Source organism: Empidonax traillii, unplaced genomic scaffold (assembly GCF_003031625.1).
Source record: "Empidonax traillii isolate 1590-97213 ecotype Southwest subspecies unplaced genomic scaffold, ASM303162v1 scaffold277:size2070623, whole genome shotgun sequence".
Taxonomy (NCBI): domain Eukaryota; kingdom Metazoa; phylum Chordata; class Aves; order Passeriformes; family Tyrannidae; genus Empidonax; species Empidonax traillii.
Window position 1 is genome coordinate 1,641,295 of NW_020955470.1, and position 17,245 is coordinate 1,658,539.

At 40.6% G+C, this 17,245-nt stretch overlaps 1 protein-coding gene across 1 annotated transcript in view; it reads right to left on the reverse strand.

Annotated features, from left to right (window-relative positions):
- CDHR3 (cadherin related family member 3) overlaps positions 1-17,245 on the reverse strand; it is a 57,803-nt gene that overhangs the window by 19,665 nt on the left and 20,893 nt on the right. Inside the window, exons 3-9 of the mRNA XM_027890090.1 lie at positions 14,725-15,011; positions 11,821-12,023; positions 7,884-8,052; positions 5,421-5,506; positions 3,803-3,897; positions 3,593-3,697; positions 6-25 (exon numbers count right to left, since the gene is read on the reverse strand). Coding sequence (XP_027745891.1) covers positions 6-25; positions 3,593-3,697; positions 3,803-3,897; positions 5,421-5,506; positions 7,884-8,052; positions 11,821-12,023; positions 14,725-14,770 — 724 coding nt within the window. The 5' untranslated portion in view covers positions 14,771-15,011. The remainder of the gene's footprint in view (positions 1-5; positions 26-3,592; positions 3,698-3,802; positions 3,898-5,420; positions 5,507-7,883; positions 8,053-11,820; positions 12,024-14,724; positions 15,012-17,245) is intronic.

Sequence of the window (17,245 nt, forward strand, 5' to 3'; positions counted from 1 at the left end):
TGGAATTCTATAGATTCTTTGTTTTCTACAAGATAAAACAAAATTCAGCAAAGCACACACTGTGTTTACATGGGCAACTGATTACAGATTTCTTTGAGCAGCCAATTGTAGGAGCAGAGCCATGGCCATACTGGGCTCAGAGATGGTGTTCTCATGTCAGGGTAAATATCTGCCAGCTGGACATGTAGCAGTAGCTGATCTGGCATGTGTTCCTGTGTCCACAAAGCATGACACAGCCACACAAATTAGTGTTCTTCCTCTGCAACTTTTCCACGGTAAAAACAATTTGACTTTCACAGAATCATGGAAGCTGAAGGTGGGAGGGTCTGCTAAGTCAGGCTGTCCATCTCCCTACAGACCCACCAGTTTTAAAGCCACTTGCTTTAATTCCTTCATTTTCCAAGAGAAGAACAAAAATAGAGTAAGTTTAATGTAGTTAATCATCTTTTGGAATAAATGCTGAAGGCTTCTGGGGGACAACTCAAAGCTGAGTTACCCCTTCAGTAGGCAGAGCCACGGAGGAGAACTCCTGTGGGTGCCCAACAGACGAACGTGCCTCAAGCTCCCAACAACATCTGTCTGTCTGATGCATTTTACATAGAGAAAATAGTTCTTTACTGCTGCTGTTTGGTATGCCAGTGATCCCAAATTTCCCATTAATTGAGTTTTATAGCTCAGATATAGTCTGGAAGGTAATTGCACAGGATTGCTTACAGTGATTGCAGTTGCATGTTCACATGGGTACTCAGGTAGGCAACTTGAACCACTTGCAAAAACAGGCACGGACCAGGACACAAAAATTGTGGAAGGAATTTCTGAAGTCTGGTTTATGCTACTGAAACACACACAAACACACAGGCATCTCCTGCTTCTAGAACTCAAAGAGAGTTGAACATGCTCAAGAGTTCAGCAAAGCATTAAGCAGTGTGTTTCAAGACCAAATCGCTTTTGCACATTTTAAACTTTCAGTGCCGCCACTTAACTAATTTCCTGGTACAGGAAAGCATTAGCCCTTCATTATCCTCTGAAAATACACATCATGTGGCCCTTAGCCATTGGAGCAGAGAATTACAGAACATAAGATCCCACATCTCCAGGTCTTCACTTGCAATTTTAAAAATACTTCAGAAGACACATTATCTTCAACTGTTCTGCCAGATTATATGAAAAGAGGCAAGCATACAGGAGAGAAATCACATAGGGTTTTCATAGTGAAAATACCTAACTTAACAGCCAGAACAATGAGTTTATGAAGGCTGTGGTGTCAATGTATGTATGAAGCTTCTATCTTACTCTTGGCATTGGATCTCCTCCTTCCTTGTTCTCCTGTTGCTTCCAGATTCACTCATTAAAAAACAGTAACAGATGTCCTTCACTTGTACCAAAAATGCCACCTCAAAATGCCTGGATATAAGAGGGACAGCTCTAACTGGTTTTGGTTCAAAGTAGGAACTCCCTAGGCTCACTGGACCAAAACTCCAGCCTCTCTATGGATAGCAAACTCACCACAGCTCCACTTTCCCTACTAACCCTCCTGCACCCTGTGCTGGTCATTGTCCTGTCCCCACTAGATCTTTCAGGAAGAAGTGGGACATTATTGAGCACACCTCCGTAACACCAACTACCAGTACAACTGGGGTGGAGTGGGGGCCGCTTCCTACACAGCTGTGTCTGGGATGTGTCCTGTAGTCCATCTATCTGCCACCTGCCAGTGGCTTTGTGCAGGATGGTTCAAGCAGACCTTTCAGGCACTGCAATGTAATTGCAAAGGGAGCATATGTTTGTTTTCTTGTCTTCTCCTTTGTTTTCCTGACTCCACAAGTTTTCCATGGATTTTAACAGCCAGAATTTCAAAAGGCTAAATGCCAACGGAGCGCTGTGAACACCAAAACCAGATGTGCTCTCATATACTGTGGGAACAATTAAAAAGACCCTTTGAAACCCCGTTCTTGACAGCTTTGATTGGGATAAATAAAGGAGGTTTGCTAACTCGTCAAGTTTCCCCAGCTCCCATCCCAGCAGTAATTATTACAGTGTCAGAAAGTACATGGCCCCAGCATGCTGCTCACATTTTAGCACAGGAGACACCATATGTGTGCATACTAAGGACAGATCAGGAAGTGTAATTTAATCTAAAGTGCGTTACAAACTGAGCTGCACTTTTTGGTCCACAGTGTCTATCTAAAAGGGAGAAGATTCGAACAAATACCAGACTGTATTCATGCCATATGAGAACTGAGGCCTAGAACTTGGGTGTTACAGATGCTCAAGTCACTGCAGCTTTCACTAATTCAAACAAGTAGATAAATATTTGAAAGAGCTCCTTTAGCATTCCAGACATAAGAATAAATACACAGAAATGGCAACATTTGGAGGGAATAATCAGTCTAGAATACAGTGTGCAGAGGTTGGCACTGACAAGATTTCTCCTGCTTGCATCAGTGCAGTAACGTGGGGCAAGCTGTTAAGATTGTTGTGTATTGCAAAGAAGAGGTTCAAGTATCAAATAAGTAGTAACAACAACAGCAACAAAAATCCATCCCTATTTCTAACATTTAATTCTTCTGTTTCTTCAGATTCTCCAGCCCTCTACCCATCATGGTGGAGATCCTTGACTTCAGCCCAGATGCCATTCATTGTTCTGGCTCCACAAAACACCCAGAAGATTGTTCCAAACAGGTGGTTCAAATGTCTTGGCATGGCCCCAGGTGCCATCCTGTCTTAACCTTTGCAGAGATGGCAGGAGAGCAGCCACCATAGATATTCTCAGCAGGGCCCTTGTAGAGTCTCAGAATCAGGAGGCATGAAGAGAGTGTCTTGAATCCCATCAGTGTCTCATACAAGTGTAATCAACAACAGAGTCAGATTGACTCCAATAATTGTCACGCTCCTGCTTCAGAAACAACCATCCATCGTGCTTTCCACCACAAAATAGCCTGCTTGTGGCACATGCATTCCCATTTTTCCAAATTTTCAACAATATTCCTGATTCCAACTAAAACTCCATTAGTCTTCAAAGCTATTTCTGACTTGTGTGTTATGACATTATTTCCTGCTTATGACACAGTAAGAGTCAAAAATGTTTCAAAAAATCCCTGGGATTGTTTACAAGTGTGCCTGGGAAGAAGAGGAAGACAGATCAAAAGGGAAAACCTTTTTTATGTCTAGACATTTCTGCATGAATAAACATCATTATGGTGAAATGCACACCTGCATAAAGGGTAAATTCTAGATGATTGTATTCACACAGGTTGAAATTAATCTCCTTGTCTGAACTTGTCCAAAGGTCTCTGCATACCTATAACCTCTCTAAATGCCAAAAAGTACAACAAGCTTGTTTGACTTTTCTTAGCATGAAGGCAGAGCCTGGAGAACTCTAAACTACTAAGAATATAAATAAGAATAAAAGAGGGAAATTAGGACAAAGCTTTCCAGTATAAGAATAGGAATCCTAACCAAATTAAAATACTTTTTTCAGTAGTATTTTGTTGTTATATTTATTTGCCCTTATGTTACACCATCTCATTGATGCCAAAGCAGTAAACCTGGAAAAACATCTACATTTTGAGTGCAATGGAAAATTTTCACTCACATGGTAAAGTAAGGCCTTTCATCATTGATGTTAATTATATTTACATTCACTGTTTTAGTTGAGTTGAGTCCATCCAGATCTGCCACTGTTACATTTAGAAAGTAACTGTTAAATAAGAAAACAAAACAAGAATTGTTCTATGGCTATGCAGGAAAACATTTCTCTGACTACTGTAAGCTAATAGGCCACGTGAATAAAATACATTCTCACCAATGTGGATCTTTCTCATAATCAAACTCTTTCGTAGAGAAAATGGCTCCACTTTCCGTGATCAAGAATGGCACTGTTGTAGGGAGCAGTGAATACTGAAATAAAGAGAGTAAGGAATTAGTCTTTGAATATTTAAACATCCCTTAATTCATTCCTCACCTTGTAGAATGGGCCAAGTTACAGTACAGCATTTGCCTCAAACTGCACAGCGAAATTCTGACACACAGATTGCACAAGCCCTGATCATCACACCAGAACAGCTTGACCTTGGTCATAAGTGGTTTGCTTACAACCAGTGAAGAGTCACAGACACCAAACTACATCAAAGGTCATACTGTTCTCTACCTCTGGGAGCTCCAAGTCTGCAATTAGAATTTCATAGAGAGGGCAGCCAGCAGGGTCACAGCAGCACAGGAGATAAGCAGCTTTGTGGTGGCAGCAGAGTGCATGCACAAAGGACAGAGAGAAGGGGCAAGGCTAGATTTGTGGGACATAGTTGCTCTGGAGAAGGCAATGGCGTTTGGAGATCCAGATGATGGGAGATTGCAAGGAGGGGAGAGTGGCTTTTCACGGAGTACTTACGGGGGCGAAGCTGGAGAGTGGCCACAACAGCCCAATGCTAACAGAGATGGCACATAACAGCAGTGACATTGCACAACACAAATGGGTACCACAGCAGTGCATGGGTGCAGGAAGAAGCAGAGCACCCCAACACCATACACAGCAGGGAGAAAGGCAGCACCCTGCTCCCTGTGGAGATGTGGCAGGCATACCCACCACATCCTGCTTGCTACCTTCACATGCCAAGCCAGCAATAGCAGCCCACAAAGACATCTCCTTTAGCAGTGCAGGTGTTAATAATACCCATAAAATCTGAAGTATGCAAAAACAGAGTAACCTGCAAGATGCACTGAGCAGATCTGCCTGAGGATGTAACAGCATTTCTCTGTTTGCCGCTTCTTATGCCTGAGATGTGTCAGCTTGCAGAAATTACTGCCATTGCTTTTATACACAGAGCAGAGCTAAACCCCCACAGCTCTGCTTCTCTCCTCGCCGGCTTGGGTTCAGAGATTTGACTGGGCAAAGCCTGAGGATGGACTTCAAGCTAATTGCTTTCTTGAATAATGTTGCACATTGAAGAAGCATTTTTGGGTTCAGTTCTTGAATGTGCTGCATTTATTGGCTTTGTAAGGTAAAGCCCATAGACCAAAGATACAATACAATTCTTAGGTAAATGCAGTTACTTTTTCCCTGTCTGCAAACAAACTTAGTATTTTCCAGACTTTTTCCTGATACTGAGAGTATTTTCAGAGCAGCTAACACATTTTTTGTAACTGAAGGTCACAGTTTGCCCTGGCATTGTCAAAAACCTGAGATTCAGTTGCCTTGTAAGTGATTTCCTTACAAGGAAGGCTAAGAACTCAAAATACAATTTGGGTCCAAACATTAAGGCTGGATTTTCTTAATTTAGTATTGAAAATGCTTTTTTTTTCCTGACTAAACCTTTTCTTGTGTTCCTGATAAGGAAGGAAGTTGTTGAAAGGTGTTGGTAATTAGCTTTTCAGATACAGTGGATTATGCCATCTCTGTTTGGCTTTTTTTCTTTAATACAACTTACTTTGAGTTTCTCATTTTCAGGATCAACTGCATCAACTTGGTAAATGCGTTCTGGATGTGTTCCTTCCAACACATAGATCATTAGAGCTGCATGGATATAATTGTACTTAGTGTTAGTTGGGTAGGAATAAAGGACCCAGCAGAAAACAAACTGATGCAATGGAGCTGTCTGGAGGTATTACTGCTTGCTGCATGTTCTCACTTCACAAGTGTAGTTCCAAAATCATCACAAATATCACAAACACTCAAAAGATAAAAAGAAACCAATTACACATCCGTAAACAGGTAACCATCACTGCAAACTGTGAACTGCAAACTGCAACATGAATTGTGCCTTCAGGGGAAAGACTGATCTTTCCATATGGCCTATCTTGAGCTGTTCACAAGTTATGGAGTAAAACTATGCATTTGGACTACATCTGTGTCTTTCTTTACCATTCAGATGGGGACAACACAGTTCTGTGCTATGTCGTCATCACCATCCCCTTCCCAAGGCACATCCTGTGCCTAGCCAGGAGAACTCAGAGCTTTTTCTCTTCATTTCTGTTTTTCCTTTATACCTATGAAGTAAATAGTGGATGGTCTGCACTGACTTAAATGTTTGCTTTACTAAGGTTGCTAATTCAGTGTAAGGTGTATTTCTTTCCATAGCAGGGATTCTCACAGCTGGGCTATCCCATACTGGACCACTGGCAAGAGGCTTATCTCTCCTTGGGTACAGCAATTAACAGGACAACAGATCTTTAGATCATATTATTTGCTTTATGGCTTTTTGTGTCTGCTGGACCTGCTCTTTCTGGACTATTAATTTCCACTGTGACCCCTACTGATTGCTGCTTCTCATCAGAGCAGTAGGAAACCCAGAGCAGCATAATGAGTTGTTCCCAGAGGACAACAATATGAATATAAAGTTTAATGAGAGGAAGATACTTTTTCATAAACAGCGAATGCGCAATTAGTGTCTAATTGTAGCTGGTACTGTTAACTAAAGCCACACAGTCAGACAGATCAGACATCTGTGCTCACCAATTTATGGCAGCTCTAGCTGAGAGTTAGGCTGATGCACTTATTTGTAACAAGCTCCCACGTAGTGTGTTTCATGCTGTGTCGATCCCCTGAAGTGTCACATTTAATTATTATTAGATTCCAGCAGCACCCATGATATGTAAGACACCAGCTATACTGAGAAGATGACACAGTCTCTTCCCTAAGGGAAGCTAATTTGCTTTACAAACTAAGTATTGTATGGAATCAGGAATGTCAAAGTGCTTGGGAGGCATCAGTGAAGCAGCTGAATCTGAGCAGGCCGGTCAGAACTGGAGAGCTGCAGCCCACATTATTCTGCTGCCAGTCCAGATCTGGGGAGACAGTAGCCAGCTTTGAACACCTATCACAAAGGGATCACAGTTTAACATTTTCAGACTTTTTAAAGACTGAGTACTGAAGTGTGCTCTGCCATACAGTGATGTTAGAATATAAAGTCTTCAAACAGGCTCTCCGTACATCATGAAATTATCTGAACTGTTCTGTCTGCATGCAAACACATAATAAATACATCACCATATTCTGCTGCCTGTGGTACAGTTTTTCCAGGTTCCTCTCATTAGTAAATGAGAAAGAGTCGTTCAGGGAGTAAGACAATTATTTCCTATCCATTTGGGGGAGTTGCCACTTGCATTAGGTACCATGGTATGCCCAGTCTGCGCTGGCCACAGATGGGTCCAGACCCTTCAGCCTCATTCCTAAGGCTACTACGTATTCCTTCCCCCTCTTGAACTTTTGCCCATGGTCTAAAAGTAAACGTGGTTAACATCTTCCGCCCCACACAGGAGATAGAACTCTCCACCTCTTTCCATTTGCACCATCATAGATCACTATCACTGAGATCTCACTCTTCAAACTGATATTCCACTTCATTTCTCATGTGCAGGTGCAAATGCAACATACAGATGTAAAACATCCACAAAGCAATATTTTGTCATTTTCCTCAGAAATTCATGCACACGCAACATACACTTATTTAAATTTATCTGGCTTGCCCAAATCAGCCCAAGGTTCAACAAACTACTGAAACATCTACCCATATTCAGGGGTTATATCCCCACCAAACTTCAAGTCTCGAATGTGTACTTCTAGGTAGGTATTAATATAACAAAAAAAGAACATATTTATTTATTGGTATAAATTATTTTTTCTTTTAATTTTTCAGGTACTTCAAAATTATTAAATAATTTTTGGTCAAAGCTTCAAGAAAAATAAAAGGGCATTTTCAGCAATGAAGAACACCAAATACTTGTGTTAAAAATAAAGCTGTGATAAAAACCATGTCCTGTTCCTCCCTCATTTTTGTAAAGGAAAATTCTTAGACTGCTTTAACTACGGGTACTGTATGCAGCTATAGCTTTTTTAAAGCTGATGTCATCTTTTCAAATGTAGTTCTTTTCAAATACTACCATTATCTTACTTTGAATTGCCACATTTCCTCTAAATACAGGATGTTCATTTTTATCTGTTACTCGAATAGTCAATATGTTCAGGTCAGTTCTTCCAGTTGTATCTTCAACGAAAATCTGTAAATCAAAGCTCTTTGGCATTGTTTCATAATCTAGGACAGGGTTTCCAGTAGTAACAACCTGAAAATAAAAGATTATCATTATCATGTGATGCAAGAGATATAAGTTATAGTCAAGATGAGTGAATAAAGTGAAGGGACACTTTCAATCAGTGAGTATTTCAGATCACCTTCTACTTGCTGGCACACTTCTTGTCAGTGGTAAAAATGTGACAAAAACAGATCGGAGAAAGTGACCAAATTATTTTGGCTTCATGGAGCAACTCAATGATCTTTTGTGTGAGGACCAGTTTGAGGAGGAGAAAGCCTGGAAAGAGCTGTCCTGCCTCACAGGCAATGCTTTTCCTTCAAGGTCAAGATTACATTTTGCCCCTGTAACCTGTTTCTGGGAGAAAACCTTTTCTTGCAGGAAACCACAGAAAGAAGGGAGCTGCACAAGTACAGTGCCTGAGAGAGAGACCAGAACTGTCTGGTGAAAATGCTGAACTAATTAAAAAGTAATCCAGGCCTTGAGTTTTGCAAGACTGGTAAGGCAAACATTTCCTTTGGTTTGGGTTTGTTTTTTTCTTTTTTCAAGGATTCCAGTTCTGCATATTTCCTCTTAACACAGAATATGTACAAACATAAGACTGACATTCCATGAAAAAAACATTAAATGCATTCATTTTGGATTTTGGATGAGTCCAGAGCAACAGCCAGATGCTGAAAGTTGTATGTTTCAAACTTCACTGCTGAAATTAATAAAACCCCAAGAACTTTCCTTTCTTGTACAATAAAGGAAAAGGCAACTGTTCAGTTTACTGTGTAGCTAAAAAGCTGTGAAGCCTGAACACAGTAGCAGAATGCTGTGGAACTGGAGAAGGAGGACAGTTGGGCCTTGCAAGTGTATGTGACAAGGAGAGTGTCTCTATTCACAATGCTCCAGCATAAAGAAGGCTGGAGAAGATGCAGAAGGACAACAATGAAATAAATCCTTGAGTTTAGATTAGATGCTGTGGCCAGAGTTCAAATACAAAAGTGATGCCCTTTTTGCGTAGTTTGAAGATGGAAGCCAAAATAGAGCCAATTAACAAAAAGGAGAGTGAACAGAATCACAAATGTTTAGTGCCTTCTGGTATGTAAAACAGCTGCTGTCTGGAACCTTGTCTATCTTTTTGTTATAATACTGCAGGAGAAAATAACTGTGTCCTGGATGGTCTCCTTTCCTCCTATATTATACAGATAGAAGTTTGATGCTAACTCAGAAAAACCATGCTATGAAAGTTTGTCACCCCAGTGGAAAGGTTGCTCTCCAAAATGAATGTTAGTTGGAGATCTAAACACAGTAATCAGATGCAATGAATTCAAAATAAGAAACTGTCCTATTCTAAGCAGAAGTTATGTGCTCTGGAGATTATCCCTCCAGTTCACAGCCAAATATTTTCAGTGATGTTGTAACCACAGCCAGACTAAATGTGTCTAAATATACATCTTACACTCTCCTTTATAGAGACCTTGGAAGTGAAGATGTGACTCTAGATGATTTCACTCTAGGTTACTTTTGAACCTTTTCGAGAAGAGCTTGCCACTGACATCAGCTGAGAGCCACTATTCACCTTTATTACAGGCAGAACCAATGCTTACTGAAAAAGGCAGGACTGTACACACTTGAAGCAGGTGCAGATTTTGTGAAAGGGGGTTTAGAGTCACCCCTTAACTGTCTACCTCTCATTCCACTTGAGAATTTCATGACTCCCTGCTTCCCCCTTAACCTCCAAGATATTCAGAGAACATCACTAACAGCACCCAGGTAGTTTCAGACAGAAGAGTGTTATCATGCATTCAACGCGTCTCACCCTTGGGAACCTTAAAAAAAGAGTAGGACGAGGTGGAATGGGCAGGGCTTAGATCTCAGAAACTATGACTTTCTCAGAAATTTCAAAACATATCAAGAAATGTGATATTACTTTGTCTTGCAGCAACCAGAGTAAATGTGTTTCATAAATACATAAAAGCCTGTCCTAGCAGGTACTTAGCTAATCTGAAAACCCCATAATTCATACATGAAACATTGTCTTTTTCTATATCTTAGCAAAGATCTAATAGCAGTAGGTAGAGCTGAGATATCTCAATTAGGATTATATCACTTTTGTAATATATTGAACAGATCTTCTACAACATAGCATAAGTAATTAAAAGCAGTGATGCTCATGAAATAAATGAACTAAGAACACCCATGTATTTGTCCTTGCTTTATGAGTGGCAATTGGTACTCATCTGCTTATTTGTAGAATTTGTATGTAGCTTACTTTATGATTTTCTCATGACTGATATTCACTGACTCAGCTTCTCTGTTCTAGTCCTCTGAGTGAGTTAGGGAACCTTGAAAACAGCAATGGTTCAAGCAAAACATACAAAGATTCACAGGCCACTCTGGTAATGGGGCTGTGGTATGAAATGAATATAAACTGACACTTTGGAAGAAGCAGTCTCCAGCCTATAACTTTTTTGGCCATTCATTTTACTCCTTGTGTCACTCTGAACTTGCTACAACAAGAATTTCTCCATCATCCTTGCCATGACAAAAAACCAAGAAAAAAAGTACTTTCAGGCACATGGTGTGATTCTTGGGGTGCAGGGCCAGGGGTTGAACTCGATGATTCTGATGAGTTTCTTCCTACTCAGTGTGTTCTACGACTCTATGATTCCATGATCTCTGCAGCTGACCCAGTCCAGGTGTTTGTCCAGCCACACCCTATGCTTCACAGGTGAAAGAGGGCTTTTTTGAAAGTTTTATTAACCATTTCACTGGCCTGGCCAGGAGCAGTAAAGAACCAGCAGAGCTGGCACAATTGAGCTTTGTACTTTGCTAGGAGGTGGGACCGTGGGAGCACATGAGCTGCAGCAGCTCCCCTCAGGTAGGTCAAGTCAATGAGCCACAACTGCCCAGGGCCACAGTCTTACTTTCTCCAATTTTTTTCCCAGAAGCATCAGCAAAGAGAACAAGAAAAGAGCCCTTGTAGCCCTTCCGTGAAAATCTGAAATTGGAAATACCCAGAAAAGGGTATTTAAGATGCTTCTTAGTTTCTATCTGTATCTTTTAAAGGTGCTCTTCAGTGTCACTGTTCAGTCTCAGACAGAGAAGCAAGTTACAATGGGATGACAAGTTGTCATGTGTCTGAACACTCATTGCCAGTGACAAATGTGAGCTAATACTTGCTAATTTATCCAATAAGGAAAAGTAGCCTGAAGTAATAGAAGTTGCTTTGCATTTGCCACAGGACAAAAGCATGCATAGAAATACATCGCAGATGGGCAGAAAGCTGATAGCTTCTTACCTCAAGATAACTTCCTCATGTGCCACAGCCTTTGTTCAGAATTAAAAATTACTTTGATCTGACTCAGCTTCCTTTATTTTGGAAGTGAGTCAAATTAATTAATTCTAGGTGAGAGTGGCCAAACAGAAGCTGCATGTGGTTTAGCTAAACCACTTCAAATTCACAGTGATTTCATGTAAATTAAGTTGAAAAACTATGGACAAATCCTCAGAACAGAAGGAGGGTTCTACCTGTTCTTCTTCACCTCTTATTTTCTAAAACTCACTTTTTTTTTATCAGAGAATTAGTGGAATTATTGCAATGAGTGATTTTTTGAAGATGCAATTAAAAATTGTATTCTCTGTTGCTATTCATTTGTCATACCTATTACAGCATATCGAAATACTACCACATCTGCATTTACAACTCTTTTCTGATTAAAAGATGAGATACTGTGCACTCTCAGTGCTCAGCAATCCAGGAAACGTCAGCGTACATGACTGAACATTGCTCAAGCTAAATGTGAAACTCACCCTGTATTCAAGACCTCCTTTTGATTCAATATCAAAAGCCTCTGTAAGTGGATTTGAATTTACTATGGTAGGAAGAATTGCAACACCTTCAGAAGACGATGGAGAAACAGTTACATTGAAGTCATAGACTGAAACACCAGCTGCTGTGTTTTCTTCAACAGTGCTTGTTGCAGGTAAGCCCTTAAGCAACTGAGTTTTTCTTCCTGCAAGATGAAAATAAATGCAAAATTAGTTCTGGAAATCTTGGGCTAGCAGGAGTACAGAGCTTTTTCTAAGAGCTGCTATTTTAGCACAAAATGGTCTGATTCCCTTTTTGCTTATAAACAGGGGTATGCATGGTGGTAAATCTAGTGCTAATGTAAAAGAATCAATCTTTAATTCAGTCCTATAGCATTGTCATCTAGAGTGGCTGTTTTCAGTGTGTTATTGTTACTGCATTGTTTGCCTTTGTGTATGTCTTTATATAGAAGCAAAGAAACCAAGGACGTTTCTATCATTTCATTTTGCACCCTGTACTAATTGCTGCCTCTGTTCACTGTCACATCAAAAAGCACATAAAATCACACAGACCAGGATGTCAAGGAAACATTTTTTGTGAAATACACTGTCTGCAGCACCGTTTTCCTCCATTTTCCCTCTTCTAATTCTTTCTAGGACAGCTTTGTGCATGCCTGGCTTGTGAGTAGTGTGAGTTCGCAACAACTTTGGGTGTCGTGCTGTCGTGTCTCCTGCTTTGGGCATGGAATAGCAGCCTGGAGTCCTTGGAGGAGATGTGGACCCACAAAAGCACCCTATGGTTCAAAACTGCCTTGAAGCAGCACATACTGGTGAGGCATCCAACAGCATGTCAGTCAGATCTCTGGAGTCCCCAAACCAAACCTTTTGCTTTCTCTGTTGTTTAACTTCTAGTTTTTGTTATTTTTGACAAAGGCCTGTTGTGATTTATCTCATGAAGAGTGTCTAGAAAACAGAAATCTTGACAGCTTTTAAGGCATGTCCCCAAACAACTTCTTAGTAATTTCACATCCTCAAACTGGCAATGTGTCTCAACATGAGACTATGGCAGGGCTGACTGTTGCTTGGGGATGCTTCACTGGCTCATCCAAAACACTCTCCAGGAAAGCTGGCTGCATTCAGTTGAACACACACTGTGTGCCAAAAGAAAGGCAGGTACTGCTCACTCAGGGGCTGGTACAGACCTTTCATATACCAGCAATTACTGTAGCAAAAGCTCCAGGAAGTCTTTATTTTTGCTACACAGTTGCAAGGTAAAAAGCTGCTGTGGGAAATAGTCTGAGGCCATTAGAGAGGCAGCCTCTCCACAGCTGCATGGGGATTCCCATGCTCCCACACTCCAGATACAGCAGCTCCATGGATCACTGATCTGGCTGGGATTACTCTGGCATTTATGGAAAAAAAAGTCCTTGGAGATACTCTGCAGGTGGGTGAGGTACAGGCTGGGATGTGGGAGACACTGAGGTGGGAAGACTGTAAGGGTCTGCCTGTAAGAGTTAATCTGAACAAGTCATGCTGGCACTGATAGGACCTAGTTCAGCTGAGCTATTACCGATTTATGTGTGAAGGACTAAGTTTTTATTACTGATCTTACAGATTCTGGAAAACATCATTGATGAAAAATCACCCTTGCAAACAAGGCTGGGCTGAGAGGGGCTTCTGGGAATACATTTCCGTAAGTGGAGCCGAACTTTGAATATTATCTCCTGGGACAGTACCTGATGAATCCAGTTCCCTCATCAAGCCACAATTCATTAATGGAAACCATTTATAAAAACAATGAAATAATTTGCTACATTTAGAAATGTAGAAAGGAGTCGCTATTTTTATATTGTCTCTAAAGACTTTGTTGGCTGTTTATTCCAGATCTGTCTTTCTAAATCACAAGTTCTTATTTCTTGATCCTTATTTTTAACTGAAATTTTTGGTACTGCATCTAAATGACTTCTTCTTTTTTCAACTGATTTTACAAAAACCCTCCTTCCATATTCCCAAGCCTTTTCTTACCTCTTTACTTTGCAGAACAAAATGTGCTTGAAGCAATTTAATACATTATTTATCATAATTACCAGTGTGAAACATTGACAAATGCTGAGTCTAAGACAAAGCAATAATGAGATTAGCTTTGAGAAGTTTATAAATATATGTCTTATTTATCTGTGACTTGTTAGTCTTTACAATGTTCTTGAGTCACACCTTGTCTCTCCACAACCATACAGGTGAGAAAAAGGAAAGCTGAGATTCTCATGCAATGTCTGCATCACAGCTTTGGGGATATCAGAAAAACAAACAATGACAGGTTCCTGAGGGATGGCAGAACTCTTTCAGTTCCTCAAGAGCAAAGTGAGCAGGTAGCAACATCCCTGCTCCGTGAGCCACACAGACTGCGGTTGGAAGATCTACTTTAAGTTGCTAAAGTGCACATATTCGTATTGGCAAATGTTCCATGCATTTACACTGAACAAGGACAGTGACATTATCTTTCTAACATTCTCCACAAGTTTTTTCTTCTCTTTGGTCTTATTAGGTTGCTTGTTTTACTTTGTCAAAGAGAAATATTATCAATATTTGAAAGGAGGATACTGGACTATTAAAACTACTTATATTTTCTTGGAGAGCTGACCTCCTTTCCCACTCCAATGCTGTCACACTAGCAGTGACTATTACCCATGAAGTGCCTCATTCAACAAAGTGTCTTAGTAAAGAGTCATATTCTCTTTATTATACTGATGTAACCACATAGCTCAATCTATTTCAGTAGGAAAATAATTGTTACTTGATTTTTCCCATCCATGTCTGATCCCTAAATATGTATTATAAAGCTCCCAAGAGAAAGTATAACAGCCAACAGTGTTCTAATTTTAGCACATAATGAAATCATGTTCTTACCAGATACTACTCCCAGCAAAATGAGGAAAAGGAGAATGCTCTTCATTGTCTTTACTACCCTCTCCTTTGTGTTCCCAGGATGCAAACTGAAGGAAGATCATGGTATGTTTTCCCTAGTTTACATCGGCTCCACCTAAATTATTCCTCTTTGTCACGTTGTGCAGTGAGAAGTGAAACAAAGGACCCGTGTCTCTAAGGGAGTTTCCAAACACTGTCAGCTTGTTTGCTACTTGTTTGCAACAAGGAACTGCTCCTTGTTGGCACTTCATCCACAGACCTGGTCTGCACTTGGGAAAACAATCATTAATTGTCCTTTCACTGCAATCATCTTATTCAATGAAGCATTATGAAGATAATCTAATATGTTCTAAATCTGGAAATACCATGCTGCTTTCGCCACTCTGGCAATGAGCATTTGACCAGAGTCAAATACTCATGGTTTTTTTTTGATGAAGTCTGTATATGATGCAGCTTTGCTGTGGCTGTCTCAGGAACAGCCTGGACCCCTGAACAAAGTGCACTGGTTCCCTAGATTAGGCATTTAGCTCCCTAGCCCATAGTACACCCATACAACCTTTCTGGTTTTTAATTTAACTAAGGGCAGTCCTAGTGTTTTTTCATGGAGCATAGTACAGGGTTGACACTAATACTGAAACTGGATGCAATATAGGTGCATTAGAATTGACTTATAGAATAATTTAGCCTGGAAGGGACCTCTATAGGTCATCTACTCAAACATCCTGCTCAGGTTTAATTAGATCAGATTGCTCAGGGATTCCTCTAGTTGGTACTCAAACACCTCCACACAAACTTAACAGCTCTGCTAAGTGGTAGAATTTTGTGATTCGGGTTTAACACTGCTGTGGATAAACCTGCCTTACCTGTGAGCTAAGCTAGCATTGCTAGATGGTTCTGCATGACCTTCTGTGGCTGTCCCACTGAAAGCTGTCAGTAGTTCGGAAAGCTCTGTCCCATGCTCCTGTGTTTTGTGTAGCATGAGCATGTTAATTGAACATGCTGAACATGAGCAGCCAGTTTAATGCTGGGCCAGGCATTGCCTATGCTTGTTGCATTTGCATCTTAAACTATGGTTTCATACACATATGTGCCCTGGAGAATTCTGCTGATATAATGAAACTAGAAAAGATGCATCAGTACGACCTACTGAGTGGAACTGAGCCATATCTACTTATCTGATAATGATTGCATGAGAAATATTCATTTGGTGGCTAATCTGCATCTAGTTTTTTTGGCCTTGTGATGCAGCCTGGGTTTAAAGTGGATGTGGCCACAGGATATCATCTGAGAACACACACTGCATCGACCTGCAGTACTGAGGAAGCTAATCTTCCACTGCCCCAGGAAAAGTGTGCCTAGACTTTATGTTATTTAAAAAGTATGTAGAAAACCTCACCCTCAAGTGGCCTAACTATGCTGATAATAATGTAAATGTATTTATTTGGGCAAAAAGTCTAACCTGTCCTTTTACCTACCAGATCTTTGCCCATCCTGTCATATGTGTTTCCTGTGTTCACAAAGAAGCTTTTGAAGTGACTGGACATCTCACAAAGATGAGGTCTCTGTGCACAGGCATGAACCAGGCCTGTACAGTGTGATGTATTATACAATGATCTTTTACCTGTTACCAGAACACTAAAACTGCTGCTAGCTTTATTCCCTCCTCTTAGTTGCAATGTATAATCAACCTATGCCACTATAAGGTTGTATTGGAAAAGATATAGAAACATGTGGGAAAAGTTTTAAAGTCTTTCAGACATGTGTCTAAACTTGTTTAGTATCTACTTTGAGTGATAGGACTGATTCCATCCTATGTTCTGAAAAGCCAAGCCATCTCCAGAACTCAGAGGTCACAATTTTTATGCTTTATTTTCTTCCTCTTACTGTTTATGCTGGGGTTTGGGGCTGGAGGGAGGAATTGCTTTTGGTGTGGCTTGAGGTGGGTTTTTTTCTATAAATACATTTTCCAGCTTCTTTGTTTTGTCCTCCCCTCCTCTGAGAACATACATAGATCTACTTTCAGCAAGGGTTCAGTGTCTATATACATAAATCAGACTTTCCTCTGCACATTTCATGATACAGACACTATAGAGGGATAGGGGAGACATGGATGGGAAAGGCACCTGGAATACACATGTGCTTGAAATGCTAGCCTTTCCCCAGCTTAACCTGGAAGTGGAATAGGTAATTGTTTCAGGTGCTATGTGAATACCCATGGAGTAGTTAATTTCTGCTTTCTCTCTAAATAGATCTCCAGGGCTTCCAAGTAGTTGCTGTTAATCCTCATGGTTCAAGTATGTTGTGAGAAGAGACTATAAAAGGTGACCAGGGAGATGAGGGGAGAGCCAAGTGTAGCACATAGGAATGAGGAAGGAGAATGTGGAATAAGTGTGAGCAGAAGGGGCTCTGGTTCATTCTTCTTCCTTGAGTCACTGCCAGTATCTCTCAGGACCTCCTTAGGCCCCTCTTTTCTGAGTAGGTTTCTGTGATTTTCTGATTCAAC